Genomic DNA, 17,060 nt, shown 5'->3' with positions numbered 1-17,060 from the left:
TACCTGTCCTTTGCTTACACCCAACCCTCTAATAACCTTCACTTGTTGCTGCTAGGAATATGATCTGACCTAGAGAGACCATTTTCAGTTCAAAACCTGCCTGAATAGTCATTATGTGTAGGAAGGAACTATAGATGCTGGTTTAAACCGAAAATAGACACAAAAAGCTGGAGTAACTCAGCGGGTCGGGCAGCATCTCTGGAGAAAAGGAATAGATGACGTTTCGGGTCAAGACTCTTCTTTGGTCTGAGAGTTAGGGGAAAGGGAAATGAGAGATAGACGTGATACAGAGAGGTATAGACAAATGATTGAAAGATATGCAAACAAGTAACTGTGATCAAGGAAATTGTCCATTGTTGGCTGTGAGTTAGGTGATAATGAGTTATACAGACAATGAAAATCAACAGAATGACAGTACGATGTCTAGGGTGGGGAGCAGGAGAGAGAGGGATGCAAGGGTTACTTGGAGGTAGAGAGGCAATGTTCATACCGCTGGGTTGTGAGCTGCTCAAGTGAAATATGAGGTGCTGTTCCTGCATTTTGTGTTTGGCCTCACTATGGGGAGTGGAGTTAAAGTGCTTGGCAAGAGGGAGATCACATCGGCCAAGGCAGACTGAGCGAGGTGTTCAGCGAAACAATTGCCCAGTCTGCACTTGGTCTCATGATACACCTGGAACAGAAAATTCCAATTTATACATACTTGCAAAATATAGCTAACCATAAACAAGTTTGATTTCAATAACTAAATAGACAAAGTAATTCATTAAGAGAGTTTACAAGAAACAAAAAGAGAATCAACATTAATAGATTTATCATGTACTTCAGAGCTTATAACCAAATAAATATTTCCAAAGCACAGTCAAGGAAACACTAGAACCAGCTGGCACATGAAACTCAAACAAACATAAAAGCAATTATTTAATTTTCTTTAGTGACAGCAAGAAAATAATTAATAGCGGCAGGATGCCCAAGAAGACATCGTAGGTTTTCTTTGAAATAACAGTACATGATCGTATACATGCGTTGATAAAGCTGTGGTTTTAACATTCGTCCAAAAGACTGCTACAAAAATAAAATACCACTGCACCAAAATATCAGTTTAGATTTTTTTTTAGCTTAAATCTTTGGAGTGGGACTTTAACAAAGAACCTTTCATGTTCGAGGCGAGTGACCCACTAAGCCAAACCAACAAGCAAGGACTGAGTCCACCCAAATCTCTGACGTACAACATGACAACTGGGTGGTCACATAGAGCCCACACAGATGACTTAATCACACTTAAATAGATTGTGCAAACATTGTTTGTAATTCCAATTGCCTGCACTGTTCACCAACTAAAATGTTTGCAGATTCCTATGCTATTCCTATGCTATACAGTTTTTTTTTTAATAGTTACTGTAAACTTTTATAAGATTCAATATTTAACAAACGGAAGTAATTGACGCACTCTATAGTTTTGTATTCAAGTTTATTACTCATTGCTTGTCATGAAGATCGTTGTGACGGTCAAGTTCTGTTCTGCAATTTCACAAATTTTGGAAATACATTTAAGAAATGCTTCAGTCAATTTAAGCCAATTATGACTGTTGCTTAAATGTTACAAAATGCAATAAAAATTGATGATTTCCTAAGTTCATGATTTTAAATGAAAAAGCCCAGTTCCAGTATTCATTAGAAGTTTGCAGTTTATTTTCCATTTGAACTTTGAAATGCTCAGGTTTCACTGGAAAACTGCAATGTTTTGTTGCTCCTGTCATTAATAGTTATATTTGGAATAGCCCATTTATTGACTAGAGCATTGCCTTCAACACCATAATCCCTTCCAAACTCTGGGAACTAGAGAAAACTAAGGCACGTTCAATGACTACTTTCCAGTGGCTATTAACATCCAACATCATGAAGTGCTTCGTGAGATTGTAGAAGGTACACATTAATCCAATCTCCCAGTCAAACTTGATCCACTGCAGTTTGTTTACTGTCGCAACAAGTCCACAACAGGCACCAGCTACCTGACCCTAAACTCATCACTGGAACATGAAGACAACAAGGATGGATATAATGCAAATCTATTATTTTTGTGCACAAAAGGAATAAAAGTATGAATGCAGTAAATAGAGTAGCAATAAAGCTAAAATACAATCACAAGGGATTTTAAAGCAGGTACTGTAATACTGCTGTATCCTACTACATAAGTGCTGGCTTGTCCCTGTTACATACTAGTTGCTACAACTTATTGCAGAAATCCAGACCTATTGCAGAGTATTGCAATAATACAGCATTTATCCCATGATTGTTTTTTGGCAATAAAGCTCCTATTGTGCAGTGAGTAATGCAATAGGCCAGCTCCTTTTACACCACAGAACACCAGTAAAACGGGCCTTGTTTTGCCGTCTGTTTCACATTTCATTTTCAGTAATGCAACTCCAATTACACATTGCAACAATTGAGTCCCTATTATACAACATTTCAATTAAACATGCTCTAATTCTACAGTTAGCCTTCTAGAAGTGCACTCTGTTTTATAGTTAGGATTGCAATAACAGCTCCTAACATGATGACAATTCCTCATGAGTCAAGAATGGTTTATTGTCATATGTCCCAATTAAATTCTTACTTGCAGCAGCAGAATAGAACATGTAAACATAGTACTCTGTAAATAATATAGATAAGTACATGTCAAAGGAGCAGAATTTCAAAGTTCAAAGTAAACTTTATTGTCAATTCAAATAAATTGGATTGAAATTGCGTTTCCCCATACTCCAAATGTGCAAGTAATATTTATAACACAGACAAGACAATATACCAATAAGATAGACAATATACATTATTTAAAATATTCACAGTGTGCCAGACTGTAGTAAAATTTTGAGGTATGTTATTAAGGTGCAATAATAAAGGTGCAATATAGAAAAGTGCAAATAGCATACTGTAGACATTGAGTTAAAGTTAAATGTTCATGGAATTTTCTTGAATGTGTTGAGTAGTCTGATGGCCTGAGAGAAAAAGCTGTTTTTGAATCTGGTGGTTTTGCTCCGCATGCTGCGGTAGCGCTTGCCAGATGGTAGAAGTGAACAGTTTGTGTGCTGGGTGGGTGGTGTCTTTGATGATATTGGTTGCTCTCTTGCGACAGCGAGATGGGTATGTCCTGGATTGCAGGTTGGGGTTATCTGGTGATCTTCTCCGCTGTCCTCACCACTCTCTGTAGTGCCTTCTGGTCAGCAGCAGAGCAACTGCCATACCAGACTGAGAGAGTGAGAGATTTGGCCATTTGGCCTATCAGGCCTACGCTACCATTCAATCATGGCAGATCTGTGGCGACTTCATGCCCACGTGGTTTTTCGTACAGCTTGTTACCACTGGCGGCTAGCCAGCAGCCTCATGTGAAAGTCCAGACACAAGGGCTGAATAGCAACTCCAAGGTCAGACAAACTAATTGGCCTTATCTGCACACAAGTAGTAATGAGGAGATTTTATGTTAAAAGAGTGTTCTGGAATAAACGAGGCACAAGGTGTTTGGCAAAGCTTGGTGTCGCTTGTCCTTTACTTTTGGTCGTGAGATTTAGTGGATTCTACAGATCTATCTTTCCCTCTCAACCCCATTGTCCTGTCTTCTCCCCACAACCCATATTTCCTATTTGAATTCTACATTTTGAATTGCAGTAACACACCTCCAGTTACAAATTTGGAAATGCGGCAAAGCAACTTCTGTACAACTATTGTTGCTGATCTGACTGTGGCTGTGTCATTGTCCACTGTGGCAAGAGGCAGCCAAAGAGAGTGAATTGTAAGCTACTAACTCACTTATAGAACACACTAAATTATGCTTGAGATGTATAATAGGTGAAAAAAGAATAAAGCCAGGTTAATTTATTAGACTGACCGCCCATCCTATGATTATATCCTTTTACTAAAAGTATGATTCTGCAACATTTCAGTCTCACTGTTGAGTTGAAACAGCGATGGGAATCAGAGATGAAATGAAAAAGGAGAGGACGGTGCAAGGTGAAACACAATTGATTATGAAGCTGTGATTTTAGCCAGGTTAACAGTGTGTAAAACCCCAATACCAATGGACAAATTGGTATAAAAATTCTATGAAGAAACAAACACATTAGGTTTGTTGCACATTTTGATGGTGGGTGTGCTTTCTAACAAAAAAAAAGGTAAATTCCCCATTGCCTTGAAGCTAATACTCTGTGTTGCAGCTGTTTCCACAGAGGAAGGCGGGACCCAGCCGAGTCGTCCACATCTGTAATCTTCCCGAAGGAAACTGCACTGAGAGCGACGTCATTAACCTTGGTCTTCCATTTGGAAAAGTCACAAACTACATTCTCATGAGAGCCACAAAACAGGTAGAACAATCATGATCTCGACTACTCATTCCAAAACTATCTTTGCAAACTCTAATAGCATAACCCCCTTTAAATGAGCTTATCTTCAAGAATTCGTTCAAAAGTAACCCCAGGTGACGGGCCAGGTCCACTTTCATTTAAAAATAAGAAATATAGATGTTACAGGGTAGACACTGGTCTGTGCCTATGACTGTGCTCCAGGCAAACCTCTTAATCTGACTCCAATAACAGATTCTTCTGTACCTTTCTCCCTCATGTCCTTTATAGCTTTATGCTTAGAGAGCAACGTCTGTTCACCTTCAACATTCTATGTGATATAAAAACGGAGAATACAGGTCAGGCATTATCTACGGAAACGGAGACAGATACTACAGATGGAAGACCCTTCATCAGAATTGAGAAATGAGTTAGTCCAGAAAATGTCAAAGACTAGAGGGCATACCTTTAAAGCGAGAGGTTTAAACCAAAGTTTAAAGGAGATGTACGGGACAAGTTTTTTACACAGAGAATGGTAGGTTCCTGAAACCCACTGCCAGGAGGCAGAACGATTTCCACAGGCAGCAAAGTGTCTTGACAAAAGGTAGTGATGTGGAACAGAGTATTTGATAGTGATTTTCACATTGTAATCACCCTCTAGGTAATGAGGATTCTGCGGAAAAAAATCTTCACCCTGTCAAATCCATAATAATAAAGTCTACGCAATTATGCAAAGCAGTGTAGAGATTTCCATTTCAATAATCTTCATTTAATTCTTCCAAACATGGATGGGAGAAGTGGTCTCGTGCATAAAAACCATGAAGCTGAAGTTTCAGAGCCCTCCTCTTGGACACCCCCTCATGGCCATTGGTACAATGAAATTTGGGGGTCACCATCCGACGTCGGAACAGGAGAACATTCTCAGCGGCTTGGACTTCCGAATCGGCCACTTCCTACCTAAAGCACACCACAAGGTTGATGGGTCTAACTGGAAACCATGGTTCAGAGTCAAATACTTTTAATGTTATTCCCTCTTTAAACAATTCACTTCAATAAAAATGTGATCCAGATAAACTCTATGATTTGATGAATGTATCCTTTCCCCAGAACTATCACCTGCATTTTATTTTAAGAATTGCAGTTTTAATTATTTTTTTAAAGCCAATTGTTTTTGACTTTATTTTGAACACTGTTGCCCATGGTGTGTGGGATGACCTGGACTGGCTATTTGGCCATTTCCTGACCTGTGTCTTGACACATGTTTGTATTGGCGTGGTTAAGGCTGGCAAGTGACAATGGGAGATTTAACAAGCGTCAGTTTGACCAAGCCGAGCAGCACATCACGTTGAGACTGATTTATCTTTTTATTTGCAGGCATTTCTGGAAATGGCATACCCTGAGGCAGCTCAGGCCATGGTACAGTTCTATCAGCAGAAACCCCCTGCCATAGATGAACAACAGTTACTTGTTCGCATGTCCAAACAATATAAGGAACTCAAGTTGAAGGTAAGGTTAGAATAAAATATGTGAAGGTACTTGAGGATGATGATAGTTTGATGATGATGATGATGATGATATTTTATTGCCACACGTACCCAGACACAGTGAAATTCTTTCAGTAATATCTAGTAAAATCATACGCAGAATCATAGGTAAAGTACAAAAGTGCAACAATTGTAGTGCAATAGCAGACTTTACCAAGGAAGTACACAAATAAACGCCACATTCCTGGCACCAACAAAGTTTCAAAGTTGTTAAGAATACAGTCCTATCTTGATCTTAAAGGCCCGTTGTCCTGGCAACATCGATTCTCTCCTCTCTCCACCGCTATCTTGAAATTGGCTCTTTGTCCAGCGTCTGCCGCCGACTCACACCCTCCATTAGTTCACCGTGGCACAGGGGAGAACATGCTAACTCCTTGCAGAGAGCACCGATGAATTGAAGCCAGATCCCTAGCGATGTGAGGCAGAGGCGCCACTAACTGGGCCACTGAGCCGCCCATGGGAAACACTTATTGACCTCTCATGGTTTGTAGAAAGAACCAACTTGTTTTAAGGGAAGCTGAGGTATAGATTGCTCTGTTTCCATTCTTTCTCACCAATCTTAATAAAAGGGTTAAGGTTTATATTTAAGGACACCAGCAAGTGTAGAGGCTGTAGTGAAATGAATGAAGGGGTAATACATTGACCAGTACAGCGCAAGAATAGGCCTTTCAACACACAATGTCTGTGCTGAACATGATGCTGAAGACCAATTCTTATCTGCCTGCACATAATGCAAATCCCTCCATTCCCTGTATATACATATGCTTATTCATCGAGCCATCCACAGTATACAGATACATGATAAAGGGAATAACATGAATAACGTTTAGTGCAAATTAAGTCCAGTAAAGTCCAATAAAAGATAGTCCGAGGGTGTCCAATGAGGTAGATAGTTCCTCAGGACTGCTTTATAGTTGTTAGTAGGATATTTTAGTTGCCTGCCAGCTGGGAAGAAACTGTCCCTGAATCTGGAGGTATGTGTTTTCACACTCATATACCTTTTGCCTAATGGGTGAGAAGACAGGAAATGTTTTCAACTGGGCAAGTAGCAGCTATGGGAGCGTTGGGCTGGATCACATCTTGCTTTAATATCTAATCTAGTTTGCAGAGAAATTTTGTAACCAGAGGATTGATTCCGCTGCCCTCTTTAGATGTTACTTTAGACTTTAGAGCAGTGTAGAAACAGGCCCTTTGGCCCACTGAGTCCAATGATCACCCGTACACTTGCTCTATCCTACACACTGAGAACAATTTACAGAAGCTATTAAACCCACAAACCTGCACGTCTTTGGAATGTGGGAGGAAACCGGAGCACCCAGAGAAAACCCACGTGGTCACAGGGAGAACGTACAAACTCCGTACAGACAGCACCCATAGTCAGGATCGAACCTGGGTCTGTGGCGCTGTAAGGCTTCATAGCATGAACATCTCAAATCAGAAACCGAGGCAGCAATACTAATATTATTCATCCAGTTAAAACATTCACAGACTGGCAGTACATTTACCAGAATAAATAAAGATATCCTGTTAACTTTTACTTGGTTGCCCCAGTTGTTTTTTGTTAATACAGGCACAAACAAGTTATTTTACTTTACACTAGACTTCAGACTCTGTTTTTATTTCACATTTGCAGTGCATCCAGTGTTTTGGTTTTGTTCTATTGATTTTTCTGTGATGCACTGGCAATAAACACAACTTTTTAATTTTTGGCCTGATGATGTGGTAAATTAAAAAGCAACTTTGCTAAGGCAAAAATTAACGCAGTACACTTCCTTGGTTTTCATTTGTATAGTTTTGAAGTAATGATTTCAAAACCTTCTGTAAAACTGTGGCTGAGTATGAATGTCCACAAAACTGGATAAATTGGTGCAACAGGTTTCCTAAAGGTGATACTGAATTAAAAATAGTTCAATTAATCTGGACAATTGTTTTGACTGGGTTTACAATGTTTGGAAATACTTGGATTTTGAAATCTATCTCACAAAAAGATACAGAGATTTTTTTTTTAAGTCAATGAATGTTACATTTTTCAAAAAACTGTAAATCTGAAATAAAAGCAGGAAATGTTGGAAATATTCAGTAGTGGAGAGAAAATGGGAGTTAACATTACGGCGGCACAGTCATAGAGCTGCTGCCTTACAGCGCCAGAGACCCGGGTTCGATCCTGACTATGGGTGCTGTCTGCACAGAGGTTGTACGTTGCCACTGCGACCACGTGGGGCTTCTCCGGGTGCTGTTTTCCACCCATGTTCCAAAGACATGCAGATTTCTAGGATAATTGGCTTCCGTGTAAACTGTAAATTGTCCCAAGCGTGTGGGGATTGCTAGTGGGCCAAAGAGCCTGTTTCCACGCTGCATCTCTAAAGTCTAAGTCCTGTTTTTATATTCTTGTCCAATGGAAAAAAAAGTAAAAAATGTTGGATCTTTCAAAAAATAAAAGCAGGAAACGTAGGAAATACTCAGTTATGGAGAGAGGGTGAGAGTTAACATTAGATTTTTCTTGAGCAAGTAATAAGGGAAAATTGCTCTAAACATGGGTAAATGCAGATAAGATATAGATCTGTGATTTAATTCTATAGCAAAGTATATTTGAGGAATTGAAAAGCCTGTTCCTACCCCTATGCGCAGTAGCAACAGACATGTTATCTGTAACCCTTGCTGCTAAAATGGATCTGATAACATCACATATAATATTACACCGAGTGGTAATTTGTTAATGGTTGCAAAATAAACTAATTATACTTATTTATTTGACAGCAACTGCGACTGAGCCTTGAGCCGACTGACCATCTGTGATACAATTAAAAAGGTTATGCTGTCGATCAAGTTTGACACTTGCAGGGAAACTAATTACTTCGTTAGCTTCCCTTGCAGTGAATGTACCTACAGTACCAGAGCGTACATTGGTGTATAAATCCATTACCTTATTGTCCCTTAGATCCGCCTGGGATCTCGGGGGAAATTGGTGAATGATATAGTAGCACATAAAGGCAGAGCAATTGAATTTGTGTTCTTTGAATTCTCTTCAGAAACCAGGGAAGAATGTTGATTCAATCATCAATGATATTAATTCTCAAAAGGAAAGGGAGATGCAGAAAAATGTGGACAGGTATTGTAATATATTTTTCTTAACAGACTTGTAACCGTGATTAAATGACTGTTCAAATATGTTATTTACAATAGAGAGATGATGGCAAAGTAACTGCAAATGGAGGTGATGTACACTGTGTATAATCATAGCAAAGACAGCAGACAATGTCGTTATGCTCCTTGTCTGATGTCCCTGGTAAGAAGGTCTTGCTGCTGTAAAATTTAGTTTAGTTTATTGTCACATGTACCGAGGTACAGTGAAAAGCTTTTATTGCATGTTAACTAGTCAGCGGAAAGGCTATACATGTTTACAATTGAGCCATCCACACTGTACATAAAGGGAATAATGTTTAGTGCAAGATAAATCCAGTAAAGATAGTCCGAGTGCCTCCATTGAGGTAGATTGTAGCTCAGGACCGCTCTCTAGTTGGTGATAGGAATGTTTAGTTGCCGTATAACAGCTGGGAAGAAACTGTCCCTGAAGGTGTGCATTTTCTCACTTCTCTACCTCTAGCCTGATGCAAGAAGGGAGGGGGTGGGGGGGGGGGGGGGGGGGGGGGGGGGGGGGGGGGGGGGGGGGGGACTCATCTTTTCACTATGGTTGTTGAGGCAGCGTGAGTGTAGATTGAATAAAAGCAGGCCCTAATACTCATTTGATCAGTGAACTGTGAGTGGTGATCTTAAATGGTTTGGAAAAGGAGAAATTGGCAGCTGCTACATGGAGTTCAGCTGGAATGGGGGGGGGGGGGGGGGGGGGGGGGGGGGGGGGTGGGGGGGGGGGGGGTGGGGTTAAATGGGGGGGGGGGGGGGGGGGGGGGGGGGGGGGGGGGGGGGGGGGGGGGGGGGGGGGGGGGGGGGGGGGGGGGGGGGGGGGGGGGGGGGGGGGGGGGGGGGGGGGGGGGAAATTGACAATAAAATGTGCAAATGTCATTAGTGATGGTGACATTTTATTTATCTGCAGATCTGGCTTTGAAGCTTCTTTTATAAAGCTGCTCAATGCCTCGTCCCAGTGGGAACAACATTCATTCATCAGTAATAAATTTAGTTTTTGGTTCATGGTACATCATCAACTGGATTGATTACCTCTGGTTATCATTCAGCCTGGCCTGAACCCTTAAATTCCTCATTTTCCTTCATAAGATTTTTTTTCAGAATTTAATTCTTACCCTTTCAGTGATTCTTTGGATTTTTTTTATTATTATATGCTATCCAATCTTCCAAACTTTTGCCAGTCTTCACACACTTCACATGCTATTTAATCATAGAATATAGAATAGTACAGCACAGGAACAGGCATTTCAGTTCACAAAATCCATGCTGAACATGATGCTGTTAAACTAATCTTCTCCGTCTGCACGTAATCCATATATCTCTGTTCTCTGCATCTAAAGATAGGCACATGGATATCTTTAAAATCCATAGATAGACACAAAAAGCTGGAGTAACTCAGCGGGACAGGCAGCATCTTTGGAGAGAAGCAATGGGTGATGATTCGGGTCAAGACTCTTCTTCAGACTGTAGAGAGATTTAGAACAATGCTTTAGAACAATGAATGAAAGATATGCTAAAAAATAATGATGATAAAGGGAACAGGTAATTGTTAGCTGTTTGTTGGGTGAAAACAAGAAGCTGGTGCAACTTGGGTGGGGGAGGGATGGAGAGAGAGGGAATGCCAAGGTTACTTGAATTTAGAGAAATCAATATTCATTCAGCCTGGGTTTTAAGCTACCCAAGTGAAATATGAGATGCCGTTTCTCCAATATGCATTTAGCCTCCTTTAAAATCCATGTTAGCTTTAACTTGTTTCTTTGCTCGTAAATGGTGGCCCTCCCCTTAGAAGTTTTCTTTCTCAGTGGAAGGGACATATTGTGAAAGATTCCTTTAAATGCCTACTATTGTATCTTGACTGACTGATCCCTCAACCTCATTTGCCAGTTCACTTGAGCTATTTCTGCTTTTGTGCCCTCATAACTGCCCTTGTGAAAGTTTAAAGCAGTCGTCCTTGACCTATTCTTTCTTCTTTCAAGCTGAATGTAAAATTCAATAATGTTGTTCATGTCATAGGAGCAGAATTAGGCAATTCCGCCCATCGAGTCTACTACGCCATTCAATCATGGCTGATCTATCATTCCCTCTCAACCCCATTCTCCTGCCTTCTCCCTGTAACCGTTAACCCTCTTACTAATCAAGAACCTGTCAATCTCCCCTTTAAAAATACCCAAATACATGGTTTCCACAGCTGTCTGTGGCAATGAATTCGATAGATTCACCACCCTCTGGCTAAGAAATTCCTCCTTATCTCCTTGTAGAGGTACATCATTTTATTCTGAGGCTGTGCCCTCTTCCTAGAATCTCTCATTGGAAACATCCTCTCCACATCCACTCTATCCAGGCCTTTCATTATGCAGTAAGTTTCAATGAGTTTCCCCCTCATCCTCAGCGAGCACAGGCCCAGAGCTTTCCAATGCTCATCATACATAAATTAATCAATTCGGACCGAGCCTAAGTATTCAGCGAAACGGTCTCTGACTCCACGTTTGGTCTCGCCGATGTGCAAATTCTTACTTGCGTACGAGTTTGGTTTCAGTTTCTGTTTCAGTTTAGTTTATTGTCACGTGTACCGAGGTACAGTGAAAAGCTTTTTGTTACGACTAATAGATGTTTAAAATCAATCCATTTGCAGTATAAGATACATGATAAGGGAATACGATAAAATACGATATGATACGATACAATAGAACTTTATTTATCCCAAGGGGGAAATTGATCTGAAAATGGCCATAAAAACACAAAAATACAAAATATATGAAACATGAAATTAAAATGACGGGTGGAAAGGATTGAGGATTTGCAAATATTAGGATGGGGGGGGGGGGGGGGGGGGGGGGGGGGGGGGGGGGGGAGGGGGGAGTCTCAGTTAGTTTACCCTATGACAGAAGGGGGAGGTGTTGTACAGTTTGATGGCCACATGGAAGAAGGATCTCGTGTGGCATTCTGTCCTGCATCTTGGTGGAACCTGTCTGTTGCTGAATAACGTTTAGAATAAAGTTTGAGGGGAGGTTGCTGTATGTTGTCCCTTACAGCTGGGCCCTTTGTTTCTTGTAGGTTTCCATCGGAAAGGCCCCGGTCGCGCAGTCCTCTTGCGCAGTCACTCAGCCCCAGGGTGGAGTCTCACAGCCCGAGCATGGCATCCTGCTGCTCGTCCCAACATTCCTCCTCCAGCCCCCGGAAGGGCAACCTGAGCCCTATGGCGATCACACGGGGGGAACGCAGCAACAACAACGGGACGGAGCGAAGATCTTCACGGGGCCATCATTCCCACAAGAGAAGGGAGGAGGAGAAGAGTGAGTTCATGCTGAAGATTTGTGGCGGAGTCGAAGCCGATAGGTGGGGTTATGACAGAAAGCAGCACTTAAAATCAAGTGGACGCTCCAGTCCGCTGATCTTGGAGGACGGCGGAGATGGTTACCAAGGTTACAAAGATAAATACGCTAAATCCAGCCTCCAAAACCTAATCCCGCCCCATTCTAAATACAGGGTGCAAAATGAAGAGGATTACAAGAGAGAACGTAAGCATCAATCAGCAAGATGCCACCACTCACCACGGACTAAAGAGAAAGTTAGAGACGCCCACCAGCAGTCGGGCAAGAGAACAAGCTGTGGCAGCCAAGATCAGGCTGAGCACAAGGGTGAATTGGATGGTCATAAGAATGCTCGGATGGATGGTGTCTGCCACCGAGCCCAAGAGGAGGTGGGAACGAGAGAACAAAATGAAACCTCCGACAGTGAGGTGAGAATGCAGTCGCTATAATGAAGATTCAGTGACGGGGTAGGGGGTAAGGCATGGTTATGTTACAAGACCAGCAACACAGAGGGAGGACAAATGATCTGGTCCAAATGTGAGTCCAAATTCAAACACTGCAAATGGAGGTATCTAAATTCTGCCAGTTACTAAATCTCTTGCGCAAATAAATGATGTGCTTGATAGCCCTGGATAGAGTGGATGTGGAGAGGATGCTTCCATTAGTGGGAGAGTCTAGGACCAGAGGGCACAGCCTCAAACTAAAAGGACGTAACTTTTGAAAGGAGATGAAGAGTAATTTCTTTAGTCAGGGGGTGGTGAATCTGTGGAATTCATTGCCACAGAAGGCTGTGGAGGCCAAGTCAGTGGATAATTTTAAGGCAGAGGTACACAGATTCTTGATTAGTAGAGGTGTCAGGGGTTATGGGGAGAAGGCAGAAGAATGAGGTTGAGAGGGAAAGATAGATAAGCCATGATTGAATGGCAGAGTAAACTTGATGTGCCGAGTGGCCTAATTCTGTCCTTATGACTTATGAACTTGACTTTTAATTGATATGGCTTAGCAAGTCACTAGGTTCAAGTACAATAAGGAATAGGCAATAAATGTCCCACCTGCAGTGATTTACTTTTTTTTAATCAGTCACATTCATCTGTCACTTTTCTTATGAAGTCCTAATTACGGTGGGATTGCTGTCAGGGCCTTTAAGGAAAAGTAGAAGGATGCAGCGTATTTATAATGATCGCCACAAACTCAGGGCACCACTTAACACTGGACATAGGCACAAAGTTCTGAAGTAACTCAGCAGGTCAGGCAGCATCTCTGGAGAAAAAGGCTGGGCGACTTTTCGGGTCAGGACCCTTCTTCAGGCTGAAATTATAGGGAAAGGGGCTGGAGGTAAGTAAAGGCCAGCAACAGATGACCAAGGAAGGGTGGAGCCCATAATGGCCCATTGTTGGCTGGAAAAGAGGTGATAACGAAGGGATACAGCGATGCGAACAATGGAAGTAGTAAGATGACTAGGAGGGGGGTAGGGATGGAATGTAAGGGCTCCTTGAAATTAGAGAAATCAACGTTCATACTGCTGGGTTGTAAGCTGCCCAAGTGAAACATGAGGTCCTGTTCCTCCAATTTGTAAATGGCCTCACCTTGGCAGTGGAGGAGGTTGGGACAGAGAGGCCAGTATGGGAATGGGATGGGGCATTACAATGTTTGGCAACGGGGAGATTAGCTGGATAGCTCAGAAAGCAATGGATGAGTTATAGTCTTTATTCTAAGGGGATGCGGTGACACTACAGTTGGAATACCAGATGCTGCAAAAAGGATTTGAATTTATACTTATTTCATTGCTTTTAATGTATCCTCTTCAATAGTTCTCTGTCTCTGCTCATCTGGTGAGTGATTCAAATGCAAAAGCCACATGATTATGACATTTCAAAAATGCTCTGAACATTATTCTTAACCTCATATACCAAGGGGTTCTACAAATAAGACTGACTGAGTTCATTCCATATTTTAGAATTGCAGTGTTGATCGATTCTGTGCACAGTGCTTTCTTTCATATTTTCTGAAAACATATCATATAAAGCATGTAAATGTTTCTGATCATGTGCCCATTGGATTGTGTGGGTGGCAAATGAGGTAATGGAAACAATTGCTCTTTCAAGCATTCTTATAAAAAATAATGTAATCAGATGTAGAACAAAAACTCATCTTTCAGTTCCCCAATAATACCCGTTGAGCCGTGCTTCAGAAATATGCTTATTTTACATTTCCGTATCAGTCACTCTGAGCCATTTTGTGCAATAGGAATCAACGCTGAAATGCCCTAAACTCATTGTATGCGGTTATTAGCGGTAGCACGGTAGAGTTGCTGCCTTACAGCACCAGAGACCTGGGTTTGATTCTGCCTTCAGGTGTTGTTGGTGCGGAGTTTGTATGTTCTCCACATGACTCCGTGGGTTATCCCCAGGTATTCCGATTTCCTCCTACATACCACAGACATACAGGTTTGTTGGTTAATTGGCTTTGGTAAAAATTACAAATTGTCCCTAGTGTGTAGAATAGAGCTTCTATGCAGGAATCGCTGGTCGGCGCATACTCAGTGGGCCAAAAGGCCTGTTTCCGCCCTGTGTCTCTAAACTAAACTGAACAAATAATATGACAGTAGAGACTATTAAATTAATAAAATACTTGAACCGTGGTACATCCCAAACTATGTTAGACTCAAATAATTACTTTTGAAGTGCAATGTAGGAATCTCAGCAGCCAATAAGCACAAAGCAAAGGAACCACAAGAATAATGTGATAATTGTTTTTAAATTGAAAGCATATAAATTGGTTCACTGAATTCATGCTGACCATCGATTACCCGTTCACACCAGTTCTCTGTTATCCCAATACGCATCCACTCCCTACATACTGGGGCAATGTTACAGAGGCCAGAAAACCTACAAATCCTCACGTCTTTGGAATGCGGGAGGAATCCGGAGCACCCAGAGGAAACTCACGCGGTCACAGGGAGAACAAGCAAACTCTACCAGAAGTCAAGATCGAACCTGGGCCTCTGGTGCTGTGAGGCAGTGGCTCAAACAGCTGTATCACTGGAATAATGACCAGATAATGTTTTATATTAGTGATATTTGAGGGATAAATATTGGCCAAAGCCCCTGTGTTCCTCTTTAAGACAGTGCTATGTGATATTTAACACTTACCAACAGGCTAGGACTTGATTAAATGTCTCCTTCAAAGGAACAGCAAGCATCTCTTTCAGCACTGCACTCCAGCACCACCCCAGATGTTTCTGTACTGGGGTCTGGTGGGAAGTTTGTACCCACAAACTGCTGATTAAGGCGAGAGGTCTAACCCTGAGCCCCAGTTACGTTTACATTACAGTTTATTCCTGTTCAGGACAGGCTCAATATTGCAAAACCGTTCTTGCTATGATTGCAGGTTGGCGAAGAAGACAGTGTATGTTCTACAAAAAAAAATTCATCCCGCAGGAGCAGCAGGTTACCAGAATCAGAGTCAGAAAGAAGCACAAAAGAACAGGTACAATTTAGTGATAGCTTCAATATTTAGCCTTTATTGCAAAATGATCTAATGTACTAAGATGTGGCTTGCTGTGGTAGTATGTTGGCATGGCATTATCGGGATGAGGGTTGATTCCTCATTTGCCATTTCTGTTCTTCTTTGGGAAGGAATGGAAAGTGTCCAGGGCATGTCCACATCCAAATAAATTAGAGACCAAGTAGATAAGGCTGGCGTTGTGGTCTAAAATCACCTTGAGCAGATGTGGATAACTGCTGGCTTCTTTACATCTTAGCTCAGGAAACAGTTATGGAGTAGGGTGGTATGGTGGCCTAGCGGTAGAGTTGCTGCCTTACAGCACTTGCAGCATCAGAGACCCAGGTTCGAACCCGACTATGGGTGCTGTTTGAACGGAGTTTGTACGTTTTCCCCGTGACTGCGTGGGTTTTCTCCGAGATCTTCGGTTTCCTCACGCACTCCAAAGATGTACAGATTTACAGGTTAATTGGCTTAGTGTATATGTAAATTGTCTGTAGGATAGTGCTAACGTGCGGGGATCGCTGGTCCGTGCGGGCTCGGTGGGCCAAAGGGCCTGTTTTCGCGCTGTTCCTCTAAACTAAACTGGAACGTGAGTGGGAAGGGAATATAAAATGACGCATTGTTTATTTTCTTCTTGGATGGAGATGACCAGTACCACAAGGCACTACCTTGTTTTGGAAAGGAGGCAGAGGTTTACCGGAATGACGCCTGGATTAAGGGGTTTCAGCTACAGGGAGAGGTTGGATAAACTTGGATTCTCTGGAATATCAGAGCTTGAGGGAAACTTGACAGAAGTATATAAAATTATAAGAGACATAGATAAGGCAGATACACCCTTTTCATTGGGTGGAAATGTCCAACACCAGAGGGCATAGTTATAAAGTGAGAGGAGGAAAATTTATTGGACATGTGCGGGGCAATTTGTTTTACAGAGAATGATGAGTGCTTGGATCACACTGCCTGGGGTGGTGGTGGTGGCAGATATGATAGTGACATTTAAGAGGGTTTTGAATGGGTGCCTGGAAGTGCAAGGAATAGATGGGTGTGGATCATCTACAGGCAGATGAGATCAGTTGAACTTGGCATTGTGTTGGGCACAAACATTGTGGGCCAAAGGGTCCATTCTTGTTGACGTGCTGAACAGTTCAATGGTCTATAACTGGTTTAAGTAGATTTGTAGTTAACCTCTGCCAGGCCACCACCCACGTTCAGTCGTAAACCTTCAATGG

At 41.9% G+C, this 17,060-nt stretch overlaps 1 protein-coding gene across 1 annotated transcript in view; it reads left to right on the top strand.

The window, feature by feature from the left end:
* The window catches only part of rbm20 (RNA binding motif protein 20), a 57,330-nt gene that overhangs the window by 19,501 nt on the left and 20,769 nt on the right, over positions 1-17,060 (top strand). Inside the window, exons 6-10 of the mRNA XM_055647464.1 lie at positions 4,206-4,352; positions 5,703-5,834; positions 8,902-8,981; positions 12,068-12,752; positions 15,715-15,813. Coding sequence (XP_055503439.1) covers positions 4,206-4,352; positions 5,703-5,834; positions 8,902-8,981; positions 12,068-12,752; positions 15,715-15,813 — 1,143 coding nt within the window. The remainder of the gene's footprint in view (positions 1-4,205; positions 4,353-5,702; positions 5,835-8,901; positions 8,982-12,067; positions 12,753-15,714; positions 15,814-17,060) is intronic.

This window comes from Leucoraja erinacea, chromosome 15, assembly GCF_028641065.1.
Source record: "Leucoraja erinacea ecotype New England chromosome 15, Leri_hhj_1, whole genome shotgun sequence".
In the NCBI taxonomy this organism is placed as follows: Eukaryota; Metazoa; Chordata; class Chondrichthyes; order Rajiformes; family Rajidae; genus Leucoraja; species Leucoraja erinaceus.
Note: the sequence above shows the minus strand (reverse complement) of the source record. Positions and strands in the feature narration are given on the sequence as shown.